This window comes from Hemicordylus capensis, chromosome 1 (genome assembly GCF_027244095.1).
Source record: "Hemicordylus capensis ecotype Gifberg chromosome 1, rHemCap1.1.pri, whole genome shotgun sequence".
NCBI classification, from domain to species: domain Eukaryota; kingdom Metazoa; phylum Chordata; class Lepidosauria; order Squamata; family Cordylidae; genus Hemicordylus; species Hemicordylus capensis.
This window is the reverse complement of record NC_069657.1, coordinates 249674901-249691238: the sequence shown is the minus strand read 5'-3', so window position 1 is coordinate 249691238 and position 16338 is coordinate 249674901. Positions and strand designations below refer to the sequence as shown.

Sequence of the window (16338 nt, the reverse complement as noted above, 5' to 3'; positions counted from 1 at the left end):
TGGTCAGTAGGGATCAGATTTCCCTCTAACAGTGATTCCCAGCTGTTGTGGACTACAACTTCCATAATCCCCAAATGAAAGCCATTGCAGCTGGGGATTCTGGGAGTTGTAGTCCACAACATCTGGGAATCCCTGTTATTTATTTATTGCTATTTATTTATTGTTAAATTTATATACCGCCTTTCATTAAAGCAATCCCAAGGTGGTTTACAGCCAAAAAATAAAATAAAATCTAAACACATGGTAAAAAAGACAATTAAAATATTAAGTGAGTAAAAGTATTAAACAAATCTGATTAAAAATTTAAAACAAAGGCATAAAAGCAGTACAGACTATAAATAGCAGCAGCAGAGAATCAAATAAATGCCTGGGCAAAACCCCAAGATTTTACACTTTTTCTAAAAGCTGTGATGGAGACCAAGGAGCAAATAGCCACCGGGAGAGCATTCCAGAGTTTGGGGGCAGCAACAGAGAAGGCCCTGTCCCGCGTGCACGACAACCGAGCCTCCCTCATTCTCGGCACCCGGAGCAGAGCCCCCTCAGATGACCTCATCAAGCGGGCAGGAACCCTTGGGAGCAGGCGGTCCCTCAGGTATCCTAGGCCCAAAACGTTAAGGGTTTTAAAGGTCAAAACCAGCACTGTTAAGAGGTAACACTGGTAGGGATGTGCATGAAACATATTTTGCATTTTGTTTTGAGCTCCAAATGAAACACTGGTGGCCAAATTGTTTCATCAAAGCAGCAGTCAACCCAGTTGTTTTGATGAAACAAAACTCAAAATGTTTCGAGTGTTTCGGCCATAGAGAACAATGGGGAAACTCAAAACACCCCATTGGTCCCCGTGGATAGTTCCTCCCCTTTCCTGATCTTCACCAGTCAGTGCTGATTAGGAACTTCTTTCTCTGCCTTGCAGAAACAGAGAAAGTAGCCCCTAGCAAGAAAGTAGCCCCTAGCAATCTTGAACAGGTGAGGATCAGGAAAGGGGCAGATCAATCCTTCTTCATGAAACTGACTGACTGTATCTGGCAACTGCCCTATTCCCCTCCAACCCCTGTGGATACCCATATTCCAGGGCTTTGGAATATGCTCCCTGCTGAAATAAGAGCATCCTCTTCTCTGTTTGTTTTCAGGAAGACTCTAAAGACTCAACTTGTCTCACAGGCTTTTAATTAGAATTAATTTTAATAATTTTAATAATTTGCTTTAATAACTGTTTTATACTATTGTTTTTATTGTGTCTCATGTATTTTAATCTGTGTATTTTAATCTGTATTGATTTTTAAATATTATTTTAAATTTTGTTCTCCACCTAGATATGTACATATCAGGCGGTATAAAAATATGATAGATAGATGTGTCTTTTCCCTATCTCTAAACTCCAGTGCCCCAGAGTGCATAGTGACATCCCAGTGAAGACCCATTCAGATCTAGGAACTTTCTTAGATTTCCCAAGGAGCTTCTAGAGGGGGCTTTGTGAGGGTTATTTGGAGGCCTTGGTGTACTCTTGGATGCTATCTTCTCTTGCGGTGAGTAGAGTACATTCAGAACAGGGAGGGGTTGAGTTCAAACAGTCTGAGGAATGCCTCCGCTGAAAAATCCCTGTTATGAGGCAAACCATCATATTACCTGAAGGCAAAGCCATTTAGCACCCACCCATCTATCTCATTGGACAATTCAACTCTTTTAATACACAAGAACATCAAACATCATTTACAATGGTTGGAGTTAATTTGTTTGCTCTCCTGTGCTTAATTAAGCAAATAGCATAAGGAGAGTTTCCCAGAGAACAATATATACTTCCTACATGTGCAGGTATTTGATTCCACACACACACACACATCATGCCATTTTGCTGATCCTCCTCTCCTCATCCCTCCCCTTGACCTTTCATAAGTCAAGAAGATGGTTCTTTTGTAACTAAGAAGGATGGCTCTTTCAGATTGCTGATGAAACTGGCTGCAACTGAAGTACTGTAGATGTTGCCAAGACCGAGCAAGATCTTTTTGTCCCTGAGGAAGACTGTAAGTCGAAATGCATTGGACACATGGCACTCTATAATAAATTTCTGTTTTTGAGCACCATTATGAGGACTTTTTTCTCCATTATGAAGACATTTTTCTCCTACTCTTGCAACATTAGAACCAGGGGAATCCCATGAAACTGAATGTCAGCAAATTTAGGACCGACAAGATTTAGTACTTTTTCACACAGTGCATAATTAATCTATGGAATTCTCTGCCATAGGATATGATGATAGCTACTAGTTTGGCTGGCTTTGAAAGGAGCACAGGCAAATTAATGGAGGACAGGTCTATCAATGGCTACTAGTCTGGCGGCTATAGGCCACCTCTAGACTCAGAGGCAAGATGCCTCTAAATACCAGTTGAAGGGGAACAACAGCAAGAGAGAAGGTATGCCTCAGCTCTAGCCTGGGGCTTCCCAGAGTCATCTGGTGGCCACTGTGTGAAACAAGATCCTGGACTAGTGAGGCCTTGGGCCTGATCCAGTAAGGCTGTTCTTATGTTCTTATGACTTGCCTTTTGTTGAGGTTGGGATAGTTGAGCCAATCAGTGGCTTAAATTAAGCTGTATCCAGATGTCTGAAAGTGAAAATTTGAAAGCCCTCAAAGCCCAGGCACGTTGGCAGTGTGGACCTGCAGATGGTTATGCTGCTTTACCATGCCACAGAGGTCCAGCGTGGCCTGGGCTGCAAGTCTGTTACTATGGAATGGGGCTATATTTTAGGGCTTGGGCTGCCACTGCATGCTTGTCAGAAAACTTAATGTTGGGAGGATAAAATCATTATTTAGGGTAAGTTCAATAAGGTTAATTCACATCATTTTTATATTGAAGAGACTAGTATGGCTTGCTCAGAAACTTATAGGATGAAGTAACCTTTCAGACATCCAGGGAAAAATCAAGAAACATCAAAGGAGAAGCATAGAGGAAGGGAATAGTGAACAGAAAGTGGCACAGACAGTTCAGATGGATGCCCAGAACTGCTACCAGAAAGGATGGGGAAGAAAGGAGGATGAAATGGGAACACTCTGGACCTTTCTGTATTTCCTGGTTCGTATTAAATATGCATGACATAAAGAGTAAACCACCTACACTTTCCCCATAGAAAAAGCACTGCAGATATTGGCTCCCACAGAGTTCATCTGAGCATGAACACATGAGGAATTGGTGATGTGGACTTATGGATGGACTCACTTTACTAAAGCTAGGGTCCAGAAGACTTGACTTAAGCTGCCAGTCTGTTTCTATGAGAGAGGGGGGATTAAACTAACTGGTATGTCATGTTTGAAGATGGTTATGCAAACTTCTTCCCTATATCTGTATATTTATATGCAGAGTCTGTGAAGTTAGGCATTGTTTTAATATTGGTTGTTAAATCTATCTATTGTGTTGCTTATATGTTTTGGAACTCAGGTTTTTAGAAATGTCCAAGTATGTGAATAGGGGAGAAGGTGAGCTGGACGCTTGGAGAGAAAAGGGTTCTGAACAGGGGAGAGAGAATTGGGGCTTAGGTGGAGGAAGGAGGAGTGATCTGTTCTCCGCTGGAAAGCCAGGGCCTATTCAGGGAAGATCCCAAAATCCTCAGGATAGAGGATGTGCCGAGCAAGACACCTGAACACCAGAGTGGAGAAAGACTGTTAACATCTCTGTAAGCTATGACAGTCATCATCATCATCATTTGTTAGCCGCCCCTGGAAATTTACATATCAGGTGATATAAAGATATGAATGAATGAATGATTAAATAAATAAATAAATAGTTTCCTGGACAGCTCACAACACAGCATTAAAACATCAAGTAAAAACACATAACACTTGGAATCACAACCCCCACCCCACAATTTTTTAAAAGTTTTAAAAGTTTTAAAAATCAAACTTAAAAAATTTTAAGTTAGAAATTTTTTAAATCAAAAATTTAAAGGCCGGCATGAACAAAAAGATCTTTACCTGGCATCTAAAAGAACAAAGTGATGAAGCCAGGTGAACCTTACTGGGGAAGCTATTCCATAAATGGGATGCAACCACCCAAAAGGCTCCCTCCCTAGTAGCCACATGCCTCACCTCGTTTGGCATGAGAACTTGGAGCAGGGCCTCCGAAGAGGAGCTTAAGGTCTGAGTCGGCACATATGGGGCAAGGCGATCTCTCAGAGCCCCACTGTGAGCCCATGCAGCTGACAAAGCACTGCCGTAATATTCTCAAAATGTCCAGTCCTAGTTAATAATCTTGCATCCCTGTTTTGTACCAGCTGCAGCTTCCAGACCATTTTCAAAGGCAGCCCCACGTACAACACATTGCAGGAATCTAAGTGAGAGGTTACCAGAGCATGAGTAACTGTGGCCAAGCAATCTCTCTCTAGGCAAGATCATAATAGCTGATAAAAGGTGCTCCAAGCCACTTGACCCTCTAGCGACAGTGCTGGATCAATGAGCACCCCCAGACTGCAAACCTAGTCCTTCAGGGGGACTGCCATCTAGGGCAGGCTGAACATCATTCGTCCGAACAGAGGAACCACCAATCAACAGTACTTCTGCCTTGTCTTGATAGAGTCTCAACTTGTTCACCCCCACCCAGTCCATTACTGTGTCTAGGAATCAGGACAGTCACTGCCTCAACTACATCTGATGAAAAAGAGAGATACAACTGAGGGGTCATCCACACATTAATGACATCTCAGGCCAAATCTCCTGATGACCTCTCCCAGAGGTTTCATGTAGATGTTAAACAGCATAGGGGAAAGAATGAACCCTGCAGAACCCAAAGCATAATTGCCAAGAGGTTGAGCAGTAACCCCCCAGTAACATGTTTTGGAAACGCTCTGAAACCACTACGCTTAGGTACCTCTAAAACATGCAACTGTTACACTTAAAGGACTTTTGTCAAACAATAAAAAGTTGTTAGTTGTATTAAGTGTTGGGAATTCTCTGTGGTGAGAGAATCCCTTTCTCATGATAGCAGAGTGCACGGAGGCACAACACAGCGGAATTTACTTAGGCATGCGGGTATGCTGAGAGTAAAGTAACTTGGAGCCAATTCATAGTTTCAAATCAATATATAAGGCATTTATTAGTGAACTCCATTCTAGATAGGAAAGTGAGGAGTTAGGATCTCTAATCTATCTAGCTAGCTGGATGCAGATGGATTCTGCATCTTCTCTGCACACATGGTGCAGGGAGAGGAGCTTGCCATGTTGCAAGGTAGAAGGAACAGGTAGGGAAGAGAGAGAGGAAGGAAGTCACCCTGAGATTAGCAATCTACATTCCAAAGGGATAGTGTCAGAGCAGTAGAGAAGGGATGACCAATTGACCCTCTAGCCCTCTGACTCACTAGTCTCTCCTCCACTGTCTGAGACAAGAGACAGTGCAAAGTCCTTAACTTCCAACATTAAGTACATTTCATTTCTTCCCTCATGACACCTGAAGAGAGATCTTCACACTACTACACAAATGGGGGTGGGGAGAAGTGAGATTTGCTCTCAGATCCTGCCTAATCAGACCTGAGTGGTGACAGGAAAGCTGCCCTGAGGTAGGGTGACCCCCTCACAGTGTCCAAATCTTGTAAGTTTTATTGGAGCAAGTCAGACGCAGAGCGAAACAAGCACCATTCTGAATAGTGAGATGATGGTCCAGCCCTTTTCATATCAAAGGGAAATGGGAGTGGGGTGGGCCTGGTTTTAGGTAGAAACTCAATGGGCTGGTTTGGATGACATTTTGTCCTCTGCACATGTGATGTGTGCTCACCACAGATGCTCACATCCTCCCAGCTGCACCCTCCATGCTGGGGTGCCTCCCCTTCATTGTCTTGTAGGTATATGTGTCTGGGCCACCCCTGTAGATCTGCTATAAATGCTAGTTTAAAATATAAGTGAAACTATAATTTGGTTGAAACACCAGAGAGTAGGAAGGGTGTGTTCTAAGGCCAGTGGACAAAGCATAATCTGAAATGGCACTAGGTCATTTCAGATTTGGGAGAGAGAGGTAGGCCATCCATTGTGACCTTTTTGCAATAACTTCCAGGTTCTTAGGTTCTTCTGACTTTTCTTCTGCACAGGCAAGAGGAACCAAGTGACAGGCAGCAGGAGGGAAGGAGAAGCTCTATAATCACCAGGGACACAATTTGAGATCCCAAGGAGCTGCTGCTTCTGATGGGATTTAGTAAAGTGTGCCGTCAAGTTGATTTTGGCTCCTGACAACCACAGAGCCCTATGGTTGTCTTTGGTAGAATACAGGAGGGGTTTACCACTGCCTCCTCCTGTGCAGTATGAGATTATGCCTTTCAGCATCTTCCTATCTTGCTGCTGCCCAACATAGGTGTTTCCCATTGTCTGGGAAACATACCAGTGGGGATTCAAACCAGCAAGCTCTGGTTTGCTAATCAAGTCATTTCCCTGCTACGCCATTAAAAGCCCCAAAACATATGTAAGTGAGTTAGGATTCTGGTCTTTGGGGTGCACAGTAATACTAACATGCCTAGGAAAGGCAAAGAAGTCTAAAGAGCATTTCTCATTTGTGTATGATCAATATACATATACGCCACACTGCTGTGACTGGCTACAAATACAAAGACAGTCAGAAATATAAAGGTCTTAAATAAAGGGAACGCTAAGAAGCTAAAGACACCAACTAATTCCAGTGCCAAAATCTGACCAGGCCTTTCTTGTCAATTTTCCATGATGGAGAAGGGATTGTGGGTGGGAATTTAAAGAGAAAGAGGAGGAGATGGAGGAGGAGGAGATCCCAAAGAAATTATGATTCGGCACACTTGTAATGTTTGATGCTACTCTGACCAATAAAATTATATTTTATACCCTTTATGCCTCATTGCATACTTGCTCCCCACTTAACATTTAGAATTTGCACACACACACACACACACACACACACACACACAGACAGCATGCTGTGAACTGCTTGAGGGTTGCCAGACTCTGAATCAGTCAAGTTTGCATTGTTTCACCCAAGAGAGAATGTTATCAATTTCAACTTCTCCTGTCAGAGCAGCAGTGCCTGTGAGATATACTTGCAATTATTCTTATTTATGGACCTATTGAAGTCACACCAGTAAAGTTCCAAATCTGGCAATCCTATTCCTGGTTTCAAACATTCCACTTAGTGCTGTAAGAGTTTATTATAGCACACTATAAGGTCATTCTAACGATCATTACTGGGGCAGGTGGTTGGGCTGGTGGGGGGGGGGCAGTCAGGGTTGAACCTACCTCCTCTTCCCAGATCAGTCATTCTCTATGTGGTGCATGGCTCATGTGCCCACATGATCTGCACTGCTCTGAGCAGTGCAGATCACCGGAGACCAGGAAAATGAAGCCCAGCCTTCGAGTATCCCTAAATGCACCATACAAGGAGCACGGTGCATTGAGTGATTTCTCCTCAAGCCGGGCACTCTAGGCACCTGGCTATGTGTCTGCTCAGGCTGTGCTTGTGCCCTTTAATCCAGGTAAAAGGGCAGGTAAAAATCCCAGGCTACCTAGGAAATCAGCACTGGGATTGGCCTTGATCTGCTACTTCACACGTAGGGTTTCTCAAGTGTGGGTAGGGCTGCACGTGGGAACCACCTCTGTATTTATATGACTGTGCCTATGAAAGCATGTTGTGTTCAGTTGTTCCATTTCCTCTAAGAATGTTATGCATATTAGGATATTTATATCATGATTCTGTGTATACTTATGCAGAAGTCCCATTGTAAAAGGGGGAAAAATTGCGCTGTGATACTTACCTCAATCATATTAATTTTCCAACACTTAAAATAAAGCATTCTGGTACCTGGGAAGGATACTAAAATATTGGGGACAGAATCATTTGCATCATAGAATCATCAAGGGAGGCAGCTTTGGAAGCCATCTAGTACAACCTCCAGGAAATCCGGAGCTAGAGAATCCTCAAGAGAAGGCTCTCCAGTGTCCACTTGAAAACCTCTGGCAAGGGAGAACCCACTTTGCCCTAGGTAATGTTGAACTGCTTTTACCAAAACAATTATCCTACAAGTCCATTAGATCTAGTCCTCTGGGGCAGCAGAAAACAAGTCTTCGCCCTTTTCTATGCGAGAGACCTTCAGGTATTTGAAGTGTGCTATCATACATTTGCTATCAGGAAGACGTTATGTGGGTTGTGAAGGGGTGTTAAATCTCTGGACAGATAAAATGATATTCCTTCTGCCAATATGCATGCTTTTAAAACAGTGGTGGCCAGAGAGGGCGCCACTGGGGGCGAGCGGGAGGTACTTTTAAAACTCAGTTAGATAGTGCTTACTGGCATTACCGCCATAACTGCAAGGTGCAGTGAACAGCGGTACCAGGCAACCCGTTTAGTGGTGTGGGGCTCCCAAACTCACCTGGCCTCTATGCATGCACGGAGGCCATCTGCGTCATCAGCAAATGGTTTCTCCCGTCCCCCCACCCCGGGGCACCCTCATTGGCTGCCACTGTTTAAAAAGTAAGTTTGTTTAAAAATGTACATCAGTCTGTTAAAACAGCTGTACTTAAATCTGAGGAACACCTTCCCAAGTCTGTTACAAATAGGAGTCTTCAGACCGTGAGTGCTGAGAAAACCTTTATCAGATATCCTGACTCATCAGGTATCCTGTTGAGGCCTCAAAGTAATCTGTCCCTGTTGAATCACTTTCCCCAATTTGACTTTGTTTTTGCCTTTTTGGGGGGGGTGGCATGTTCAATTCCCCGTCCCCCCACCATGCGAGTTGCTGGAGTTGTCATTCTTCAGGATTCAGTCCCTTCCCCAAAGTCTCTATCAATCAAATCTCCGAGTGGCTGGGTACATGCAATGTGTCGCTAGTGCACCTGTATGTCAGTGGGTGTGCACAAAGGCACTATGAAGTGCACAGCATATAGTGGATGGAATCCAGTTATAGTGTGTGGAAGGTTTAGGCAGAAAGACTTGCTATGAGAATTGGTTGTTACAAGTGTATCCTATATTTGCAAAATATTGGAGGGTGTTCCACAACCTCACTAGCCATGGAAATAACCACATTTTCCCCGCAACAGAGTGTTGGGCTCTGAAAACATGGAATACATCTGAAAAAGAAGCACTTACTTTAGGGAAGGAAGAAGTTAGGACACAGAAAATGAAGATGTGACACCAGTATATTGACAGCACTCTTGAGTGCCTGGAAAGGCCTTGTATTTCTGTCTAGCGTAAGTAATGCAGAAGCACCCTCTGCTGGCAAAATTCATGACTGTGTAGGTTTTATAATGATGTAATCTGAGCCTCTTGTGCATTGAACATGAGGAACAAAAGATGATCTTTCTAATGATGCTGTGGTGTCCTTAAAGATTTTAAACACAATGATTTCAGCAGGCTGATCCTATGTGCATTTGCTCAGAAACAAATTCCACTGAATTCAGTGGGATTTTCTTCCAGCATGGCATGCAGAGGATTTCAGCCTTAATCTTGAAAAGCAGACTGTAGTTTTTAAGTCAGTGAAGTGTTGTTATTCTTAGATTTCTTAATGCACTAGTCAGATTCTGCGTGCATATATATGAAGCTGAGATGAATATTCAAAATGAATTGGGATATTTAATCATTTGCCTGGCAAGCGTTAAAGTTTTAGCGAAATTTTCATCCCCACTTTCATTTGGCTGAAATACCATAAAAAGAGAAGAAATATCAGGAAGGGATTAATGGTTATAAACAAGGTTTTCCCAGAGAATGGCATGAACACATATATATCATCTGTAACATCTATATCCTATAGATATAGGGTATATTTATATTTATTTAAAATATAAATACATAAAATTATTTTGTATTAACATGACTGCTTGGGGCTGGCTCTGATCATTAATAAAATAGATACAAATATGAATATGTATATGACAAATATTTATATTCCACTTTTCAACAAAAGTTCCCAAATTGGTTTACATAAATGTAAATAAACAAAATGGTTCCCTGTCCTCAAAGGGCTCACAATAATAATAATAATAATAAAAAGAAACATAAGATAGACAACAGCAGCAGCAGTGGAGGGATGTTATGCTGGAGATGGATAGGGCCAGTTGGTCTTCCTCTGCTAAATAAAGAGAATCGCCACTTTAAAAAGGTGCCACTTTTGTTTAGTTAGCAGTGGGATACAATGTAAAACAAAAATCCAGACTAAAACCACATTTAAAAGTTACAAATTTTAAAAAGTTCAAATTAAAAGTTATGTAGAAGTTAAAACTAACAAACCTAATGGATATAAGTAGGGGTGTGCACAAAACTGGCTGTCCCAGTTCAGTTTGATTCCGAACCGGACCCGAACTGGACTGGGTCAGTTCAGTTCTGCACACCTTTAACCCCCCTTTGAACCAAACCCCCGGTTTGGTTCAAAGGTTCACGATCCATTTTTAATTTTTTTATTGGTACTCAAACCCTCTGGGGGTCTTCTCCCAGGTTGTGTGTGTGTGTGTGTGTGTGTGTGTGTGTGTGTGTGTGTGAAGGTTCCCCCTGCTGGCCTCCATTATGTTGCAAATCACCCAGTCTGGGTGGTCTTTGGCCCATTCCAGGCCTGCCCTGCGTGGTGGTGGTCATTTTGGAGGCCGCCATGCATGCCTAATGGGCCTCTGTGAGGCCTGGCCATGCTCTGTGTGGCCCAGCCCCAGTTACTTTTTGTTGCTATGATATTGTTGTCTCATTTACTGCTGTGAATTATTGTTGATTGATTATTTGACAGTTTTAAAGTTTGTTGTTATCTGCCTTGTGAGGCTTTTTAGCCTAAAAGATGGGATAAAAAAAATTAAAAGAAATTAAAAAGAAATCCAGAGCTTTTGAGAACACAGTAGTTGCCATATCTATCCAGTTTCATTGATACATATGAGGGGAAATTATGCTTTTGTTGTTCTGCACCCTTACTCCTATCCTATCCTATCCTATCCTATCCTATCCTATCCTATCCTATCCTATCCTACAGGAGGACCTCAATATTCCTGGTGGTTCCATTCCACACTACAACCGTGGATACGGAAACCGTGAATATTGAGGTATTAGGACAGTGGGGAATTGGGGGTTAGGTTCCTGGTTTGAGGAAAACCTCCCCCCCCAAATCAAATTTCAGGGGTGGGGTGCAGGCAGGAGAAAGCTGCCTACCATCTTAGCTGCCCCCCATGAGTCACACTGTGCTCCTGAATGCATCCAAAGTGGCCAAAATATTGGCTGAAAAATCACCATTTTCCCCCCACTCACCCCCCCAAATGGAGCCATTTTGAGGCTCTGGGACACAAAATGGGGGCTGGAAGTGACTTCTGCCGTCATTTCCGGCCACCCACAACCCATGGATACATGAGTTCAATGGGTTTCTCCTCAGTTTCCCTATGTATGCCAAGGTCAGGTGTCTATTGCCTGACCACAGATACTCAAATCCGTGCATATAGAGTCCGCAGATATCAAGGTCTTACTTCTATTCTATTCTATTCTATTCTATTCTATTCTATTCTATTCTATTCTATTCTATTCTATTCTATTCTATTCTATTCAAGTTATGGGCAAGTTCTGTCCTCTCCTGCCTCTCTCTGTGGTATCTTCCTGTCCCTTAGGGATGTGCGGTTCGGTCCGGATCCGGACCGGTTCGTCCCGAACCGGTCCGGATCCGGCGGTTCGATCCCGGACCGAATCGGGCCCTTCTGGGACCGAGCCGGACCGAATCCGGGCCGGTTCGGTACCGAACCAGCTCGGGTTTCCCGAACCGGTCCGGGAGTGCCGTTGAGTCTCTGGAGTGTCTCTTTAAAGTTGCAAGTGTGTCCTCCATTTTGTGTCTCCTTCCCGAAACTTTTGCTCCTCCTTGCATCCATTTTGTGATGCTATTTCCAGGCATTGTATTGGCTGCGCTATTGATCCTTGATTGGCCAGAATGAGTCCTTTCGTCTGGTAGGCTGCTTGGCTGTTGCACTGTTGAGAGCTGGCACCCTGTTGGCTGTGGGGGGAGTGCAAAGGTGGGGGCTCCCAAAGGAGGGAATTTCAAACCTATATAAACCCAAGCCTCTTCTCTGGAAACTTCTCTTGGCTGCAGTTGTGGGATCATCTCTGAGACCTTGCTTGCTCTTTTGCTGCTGGTGTCTGCTGTGAGTCCCTGACTGTGTGTCACATTAGTGTGTGTCTGTCTCTCTGTGTGTTGTTGTGTGCCACCTTGTCCATCTGCCCTCTGTCTGTCTCTGTCCAAACCTCTTTAATACTTTCCCCTCAACTTTTTCCAACTTTTCCTGTTGTGTTTTCTGTTCTCTTCACCCTTTCTCTCTCAACCCTTCTCCCAAAGTTTTGGCTTGCCCTCCTCCCCCCCCACCCCCCCCCCCATCTTCTGCATTGCTTTCCTGTTTTTGTGCCTTGCCTGACTTTTGTTCCACTTTTTGAGTTTCATTCAATTATTGCTTCTGTGTAAATTTATATATTTGCTGATTTTGGTTTTTAATTAATAACTTCTGCTATTGTTATTGCTGGCTGCCTGTCTGAGTTGTGTTCCTGAGGATTTAGTTTATATTATTGCTGCAATTGGATTCCTTGTGTTCTGATTTTGATTGTTAATTTGTTCCCCTCTGGCCCTGCTCCTAGCTTCCCCCCTCCCTCCCTCCCTCCCTCCCACCCAGAGAAGATTGTTTCCCTCCTGTGCTGCTGCCTGTTGAGTCTTGCATTCTTTGGATTTCTTTGTGGAATTAGGTTCTGGTTTTGGTTTTGCTCCCTGTGTGTGTCCCACCCACTCCCCCAGTCCCTCCCCCTGGTAGTTGTTACCCCCCCCCCCCGCCCTGAGACTTTCTGGCTGGCCTTTGGTTTCCTTTTTTTTTACTTTGTGTATAGATTCTTTTGATTCAAATTTGATTGTTCCCCTGTGTGGCCCTCTGCTCCCAGCTTCCCCCTCTCTCCCCTCCAGAAACCCACTCCCCCCACTGCCACCTCCTCCTCCTCCACTCCTGCCCTGCCTGCCCCCTCCCACCCAGACTGAGTGTTGTTCCCCATCCTCCCTGGTGCTGCTGCTGCCTGTTGAGTCCTGTCTTAGTTACTTTGGTTTTTTGTGTGAAATCAATTAGCTTCTTTTGGTTCTGGTTTTGCTGTGTGTGTGTGTGTGTGTGTGTCCCATTCCTCCCTGCTGGTTGTTGTTGGTTCCTCCCCCCCCCCGACTTTCTGCCCATTGGTCCCAGGTGTTTTTTTTTTTTTTGGACTTTTTTTCATATTGTTTGGTTTGCTTTGATTGATTCATTGATTGTTCCCCTCTCTGTGTGGCCCTCTGCTCTGCTCCCAGCTTCCCCCCTCCCTTCCCTCCAGAAACCCACCCCCCCACTGCCACCTCCTCCTCCTCCACTCCTGCCCTGCCTGCCCCCTCCCACCCAGACTGAGTGTTGTTCCCCATCGTCCCTGGTGCTGCTGCTGCCTGTTGAGTCCTGTCTTAGTTACTTTGGTTTTTTGTGTGAAATCAATTAGCTTCTTTTGGTTCTGGTTTTGCTGTGTGTGTGTGTGTGTGTGTCCCATTCCTCCCTGCTGGTTGTTGTTGGTTCCTCCCCCCCCCCGACTTTCTGCCCATTGGTCCCAGGTGGTTTTTTTTGGACTTTTTTTCATATTGTTTGGTTTGCTTTGATTGATTCATTGATTGTTCCCCTCTCTGTGTGGCCCTCTGCTCTGCTCCCAGCTTCCCCCCTCCCTCCCCTCCAGAAACCCACTCCCCCCACTGCCACCTCCTCCTCCTCCACTCCTGCCCTGCCTGCCCCCTCCCACCCAGATTCATCCCCCTTTACGCATACTAATCCCCCCAAAATACACCCTGCCCTCTGGTCTCTCCCCCTCTTGCCCCCCAACTCCCTGCTACATACCCCAGACCCCCTGAAACACACTCCACCTCCCAAACACCCTCTGGTCTCTCCCCCTCTTTCCCCCCTGACTCCCCGCTACATACCCCAGACCCCCTGAAACACACTCCACCTCCCAAACACCCTCTGGTCTCTCCCCCTCTTGCCCCCCTGACTCCCCGCTACATACCCCAGACCCCCTGAAACACACTCCACCCCCCAAACACCCTCTGTTGGTCTCTCCCCCTCTTGGGACTGTCACTGCTGCTGCTGCTGTCCTCCTCCCACACCCGAATCCCCCTCCCTGCTGCTACATTACAGCTCCTCCTCTCTTCTTCCTCTCTCTCTCTCTTTCTCTCTCCTCATCCCTTCACTTCTTCTTCCTCCCACAGCTGCAGCCACACAGTATCCTACCTCCGACCTCACCTGGAGGTCCCCGCCATCGGTTTTTTTTTCTTTTGAAAGTTGTTTTATTTCATTTGTCTCTGCTTGGGGGTGAGTTGAGCAACAACACATAAATAGTGTTGTCTCCTCACTTCTGCCCCTCCATCGTTGAACTACCCCGGTTGCCTGTGCCTCGTGCGGCTGCCCTGTTGTGTCCCAGCCCAGGGGGTTGGCTGGCGGCGGCGCATCCGTGACCAGCAGTGAGCGGCAGGAGAAGGACCGGAAGAAGAGGGGTTAGTGCATGTGCAATTGTGCACCTTTTGTTGCCCCCTTTCTCTCCCTAGCTGGCGGTTTTAAATAGGGACACCCCTATCTTGAAATGCATTTGGGTGTGGGGAGGAGGGAGAGGAGATGTACCGTTGCAACTTGTGTCTTCATGCCCAATAAAGAAATTGCTGCTGTGTGTTGCGTTGCATTGCATGCGTCTTGCAGTTGGTTTTTGAACAGGTGCCTTCTTCCAGAGTATTTCCTTGCCTCTGGGGCAGTCTGAGTGGGGTCAGGGGATCGGATGCTGCCACTACATGCTGGGCCAATGCCACGCCAGAGTGCTTCCTTGCCTCTGGGGCAGTCTGAGTGGGGTCCTGGGTTCTGATGCTGCCACTACATGCTGGGCCCATGCCATGCCAGAGTGCTTCCTTGCCTCTGGGGCAGTCTGAGTGGGGTCAGGGGATCGGATGCTGCCACTACATGCTGGGCCAATGCCACGCCAGAGTGCTTCCTTGCCTCTGGGGCAGTCTGAGTGGGGTCCTGGGTTCTGATGCTGCCACTACATGCTGGGCCAATGCCACGCCAGAGTGCTTCCTTGCCTCTGGGGCAGTCTGAGTGGGGTCCTGGGCTCTGATGCTGCCACTACATGCTGGGCCAATACACACATATGATGATGATCATGATGTTCAATCCATGAGGCTGCCATCAAGTGTTTGCTGCTGCTTGCTTGCCATGGCATTGGGCAGGCAGAGTCACAGAGTGGGTGGGTTCAACCTCTGTGTAGGTGTGACTGGGTTCTGGTTTGGGTTGTGTGCAATTTAGAGTCACTAAATAGGCTGCATTGAGTTTGATGCTCCCCCCACAGGAGCATTACTTGAGAACCACACCCCAGAACCCACACTTTGTGTTCCAGTTCACTAAATAAGGGTTTCCTCCTTTGATCTGCAGGTTCCCAAGCATTGACTGCGTCCCTCCCCCACCCCCGGTAGGTGCTGTGCCCTCCCCCCATCCACTCCCCCCCAAAAAAGTTAAAAACTTGCCACCCACACCACAACTACTCCACCCAACTGCCCGTGCCACCCTTCCACACCAGGGGTCCACCCTTTAACCCCCTATTTTTTAAAAAAACCCTCCCAGACCCATCTCCCCAATTGGCTTGGTGGTTGACTCCCAAATTCTAAAAGGACACCCTCCCCCTCACTTCAATTGGCTTTCCCCCCCATATCAAAAAGTCTTCTTTTCCCCCCAATTGGCTTCCTTTTTTGAAAACAAACTCCCCCCCCCCGCCGCCTCCAAATCAGCTGCCTTTTTTTTTGCCCCTAAGCCCCTCCAAATTATTTCTTTGACCCTGTCTGGCCTTCCTCCTAAAGTCTCCCTCCTTCTGACCTAGCAGCATGTCTGAGCGCCGTGTGGCGGGCAGGGCTCGCTCAAGGCTGGCAGGCAGAGGTGGGAGAGGCCAGGTGCGGGGTGCGCCTGCGGCACGGGGAGGGAGAGGACGCGGGGAGCCTGAGGACACCCCACTTCTCCCCATTGGAGAATTCTTTGCTCCGGCCCCATCTTTGGTGCGCAGGATTCAGTTCCCCACGCCTGCTGCCGCCAATCGCGGCAGAGGCAGAGGCACCGTTAGGGCTGTGGCGGGTCCCTCCTCGCCGGCGGCACCAGGTGCTGCTGAGCTACCGCCAGTTGTTGAGGTGGAGGAGACTGTGGAGTTGGAAGAGCAGGTAGAGGGCGGTGAGGACCGTGCGGCTGGCAGCGATGCAGCCAGGTTCTCCCTCCCTCTGGGGCCCCTTCCCCCTATCCTTTCGCCGCTCAGTGGGCCCCCCCCTCGTGAAGCCCGACACTCTGGTGGGGAGCGGTCTGGCGAGGTGGTGGAGGAGAGGCCTGCCTCTCCAATGC

The 16338-nt window shown here is 46.4% G+C and overlaps 1 protein-coding gene across 1 annotated transcript in view; it reads right to left on the bottom strand.

Moving 5' to 3' along the window:
* Positions 1-3574: 3574 nt before the first annotated feature.
* LOC128335276 (tigger transposable element-derived protein 1-like) overlaps positions 3575-16338 on the bottom strand; it is a 139632-nt gene continuing 126868 nt past the window's right edge. Inside the window, exon 2 of the mRNA XM_053273316.1 lies at positions 3575-3629. Coding sequence (XP_053129291.1) covers positions 3575-3629 — 55 coding nt within the window. The remainder of the gene's footprint in view (positions 3630-16338) is intronic.